The sequence below is a fragment of the Limulus polyphemus genome, unplaced genomic scaffold, assembly GCF_000517525.1.
Source record: "Limulus polyphemus unplaced genomic scaffold, Limulus_polyphemus-2.1.2 Scaffold3263, whole genome shotgun sequence".
Lineage (NCBI taxonomy): Eukaryota > Metazoa > Arthropoda > Merostomata > Xiphosura > Limulidae > Limulus > Limulus polyphemus.
The window spans coordinates 55,260-59,482 of NW_013668873.1; the positions used below are offsets into that span (position 1 = coordinate 55,260).

Below are 4,223 nucleotides of genomic sequence, written 5' to 3' on the forward strand. Positions count from 1 at the left end.
AAAAAGAAAGTAAATATTATAGAGGGACTGAAAGAAACTGAATATTATAGAGGGACTAAAAGACTTTGTAAGAACATAATAATTCCTAAGAGATTCTAAGATTCATCCTTGAACCTACTGATCAATAGAGAACATGTGAAGACGTTTGAAAGTGATAAAACTCTTATCCTGAGTTGTTTATCCTCTGTTTTCAAAGCCCATTGATCCGAATAACGTAAACGCTGTTTAGCCGAAAAAAAATAATATTTTGGAAATGTTAAACATAACCGTGAGACAAAAAACAAAAATGGGCGAATTTTTTTTCAGGTAATTTAAGAACCCAGGTCTTCACCTGGTTCCCAAAACTAAAAGATGGGTTTCATTGATTAGTAGCACATGTTATTATCTGCCTTCACATTAATAATTATGTTTGGTTTATTACTTGTAGTTCTTTTAACTCTATTCATCTGGAGATTTACTTATTGGCCAGTATCTTCTGTAGAAAAAGAACGACGTCCAGGCCTTCCAGCAGAGCAAAGGAAGAGTCGAAGGGAGTATGTTCAAGAGATTCAACGGCTTGGAGCTCTGTGTGAGACACGCACCAAAGAATTGAAATTACTGAAGATACAACTAAAACATGCCTTTTTGGGATTTGACTCTTTCAGCATTGTTGTGAAGTACTTGACAGAGGAGGTAATTTTTGGTTTATTACATTGGAATGTATTGTACCCAAACAGGGTCTTGTTTATGTGTTAATTCCTGTGTTAAATACTGTGTCAATGTACAACGTATTACAGAGCTAGGAGTGTTTTGTGTTATTATCGATGACATGTTATTATGAGATAGGTTAACTGTACTAAATCAACACGTGTTATTAGGAAACACGTGAATTATGTAGGTAGAAGATCGTTTTAAAATTTTGTTGGGAACTGAAGTACTGTGTTCTTGTAACGCAAGGTATTATTGTAGGCAGATTGACTATACTGTTAGAATGTAGTTTTGATATATTGTTAGAAGTTTGAGGACTGTGTTGTTGTACCCTTATATATATTGTTGGAAGACTTGTGATATTGTTAGAATGTAGTTTTGATATATTGTTAGAAGTTTGAGGACTGTGTTGTTGTATCCTTATATATATTGTTGGAAGACTTGTGCTATTGTTAAAATGTAGTTTTCATATATTGTGATACAGTATTATTGTTGTATCATCATCAGGTATTATTAGGAGACATTGCTGTATTGTTAGAAGGTTGTGACACTGTTTTGTTGTATCATCATCAGGTATTATTAGGAGACATTGCTGTATTGTTAGAAGCTTGTGACACTGTTTTGTTGTATCGTCATCAGGTATTATTAGGAGACATTGCTGTATTGTTAGAAGCTTGTGACACTGTTTTGTTGTATCGTCATCAGGTATTATTAGGAGACATTGCTGTATTGTTAGAAGGTAGTTTGATATACTGTTGTGCTATCACAAACTTTACTGTTATTATGAAACTGAAAACACAGTTAGTGGGTGAGCTGTCCGATATTATATATCCGTGATAAGAGTAGGAAAACATACCCTAATGATGAATGTTATCATTAAGTGTTGTTAAAAATTCAACCTAATGCAGAATATCTAAAGATATGTCTTTTGTACTTTATAAACGTTATTTTTTGATGCACTATTGGCAGTGTTCTACTACTTGACTCTATAGCTAAACAATAACATATGTCAGAATAATATATTTCATCTGTCAAGGTCCTCTAAAGTTACACTGTCGGATTTTTTTAATAGGTTTTCATTGGTCACAAGACGTTGTTAGGGAGGATTGTATAAAGCGTGACTTATACACGGTCATACTGGTGATAAGTTACTCAAAATATTAAATCTACAACAGTACTTGAAATTAACAATTAACGTTTGTAACAATAGTAATTATAACGTTTAATATATATCTTAGATATTATAGATATTATTTTGCATTGCCAGCTTAACATACGGATGTACGGCTAACCCAAGCCTTAGCTAGTCGAACCCCCTGATGTATTATTGGGTTCACGGCCGAAAATATACATAAAAACGAGGCTACCCATCTAATAATAATTTATAATTAAGAACGTGAGAACATGATATTTAGTTAGCTATACTCAGGAGTAGCTTAATTTTTATTTGTGATATTTAATATTAAGTAATCAAAGGGTTGATATAACACTCGCTTTATCTTTATCCAACAACAGTCATTCTGTAGTAAGACAATTCCTAATCCTGCAAAATTAGATCTTTACATAAAAAGAAAATCTTCGTAAAAATACCTACTTGGTCTACATTTTTAGCTTTCATAAAATTAGTTTAAAACGTTCAGTTATTTATCAGAGTGTCTTCAATGCTCTGTAAACTTGAAGAATCTCTATCGAAGAAGATTGAGCAAAAAATTAGCGAAATATTCAAGTGTGAAACCGTGCGTGGAGTTAAAGATGTGGGAATCACACTGATATCCCATACACCATTAATCATTTTCTTCCTCAAGCCACGATTTAGTTTACAAGAAGGTCAATTTTAAGGAAGAAATAGAGGCTGAGCAAGGCTTAATAAAAATGGAAATTAGCCAATTATTTGATACACAACATATAGACTGAGCGAGGCCTAATAAAAATGGAAGTTAGCCAATTATTTGATATACAGCAAATAGGCTTAGCAAGACTAAATAAAAAATCTAAGTTAGTCAACTATTTGACATTCAATGGATTGATTGTAAATACGTGTCTGCAGTCCGTCACTCCCTGTCGCTCCACGGTAGGTGAGAGGATTTATAAAGCACGAGTTTGGGGTTCGATGCCTACAACGAGCACAACGCAATCAACCCATTGTGCAGTATCGTGCTTAAATACACAAAACAACAAATTCCTCGCAATAATGGTAAAAAAGAAACGTTTGTGTCACAGTTAGCTCGCAATAATGGTAAAAAGAAACGTTTGTGTCAGAGCTCGCAATAATGATAAAAAGAAACGTTTGTGTCACAGCTCGCAATAATGATAAAAAACAAACGTTTGTGTCAGAGCTCGCAATAATGCTAAAAAGAAACGTTTGTGTCACAGCTCGCAATAATGATAAAAAAGAAACGTTTGTGTCACAGTTAGCTCGCAATAATGATAAAAAAGAAACGTTTGTCACAGTTAGCTCAAAATAATGGTAAAAAAGAAACGTTTTGTGTCACAGTTAGCTCGCAATAATGGTAAAAAAGAAACGTTTGTGCCACAGTTAGCTCGCAATAATGGTAAAAAAGAAACGTTTGTGTCACAGTTAGCGCGCAATAATGGTAAAAAAGAAACGTTTGTGTCACAGTTAGCACTAAATAAAATGGCGTCGTTTTGCAAGAATAGACAGGTAGTAAAACATATATTTTGTAATGCATGATCAGCATCAGCGAAGAACAAAAGTTGAACGTGTTCAATTAAACAGGGCGTGTCTCTTAAGAAAACAAATTCTGTGTATATGTGAACTGAGTTCACCCATCTCGGTAGTGCTGGTTGTAACAGAGGGATCGTTTACAGGAAAGGTCTGTTAACCACAGAAAAAGAAGCTTACTCAGATCTATAAGCCACGGTGGAAACGTACTTCAGTCATGGGTTCTTTGTTTATAAAACAGATCTGTAAACCACGGTGGAAACTTACTTCAATCATGGGTTCTTTGTTTATAAAACAGATCTGTAAACCACGGTGGAACTTACTTCAATCATGGGTTCTTTGTTTATAAAACAGATCTGTAAACCACGGTGGGAACTTACTTTAATCATGGGTTCTTTGTTTATAAAACAGATCTGTAAACCACGGTGGAACTTACTTCAATCATGGGTTCTTTGTTTATAAAACAGATCTGTAAACCACGGTGGGAACTTACTTCAATCATGGGTTCTTTGTTTATAAAACAGATCTGTAAACCCATGTGGGAACTTACTTCAATCATGGGTTCTTTGTTTATAAAACAGATCTGTAAACCCATGTGGAAACTTACTTCAATCATGGGTTCTTTGTTTATAAAACATATCTGTAAAACACGGTGGAAACTTACTTCAATCATGGGTTCTTTGTTTATAAAACATATCTATAAACCCGGTTAAAACTTACTTAGATTATGGGCTACTTTTATTTATATCTATATATATATAAGGTTTGTGTAAACCACAAACAAGCATTATTTATATTTCGCGATTTTTTAAAAAAATTTTTTTTTTTTTTTTATATATATATATATATATAT

The 4,223-nt window shown here is 33.5% G+C and overlaps 1 protein-coding gene across 1 annotated transcript in view; it reads left to right on the forward strand.

Annotated features, from left to right (window-relative positions):
* LOC106469014 (calponin homology domain-containing protein DDB_G0272472-like) overlaps nucleotides 1–4,223 on the forward strand; it is a 40,005-nt gene that overhangs the window by 4,841 nt on the left and 30,941 nt on the right. The window contains exon 2 of the mRNA XM_013929465.2: nucleotides 482–672. Coding sequence (XP_013784919.1) covers nucleotides 482–672 — 191 coding nt within the window. The remainder of the gene's footprint in view (nucleotides 1–481; nucleotides 673–4,223) is intronic.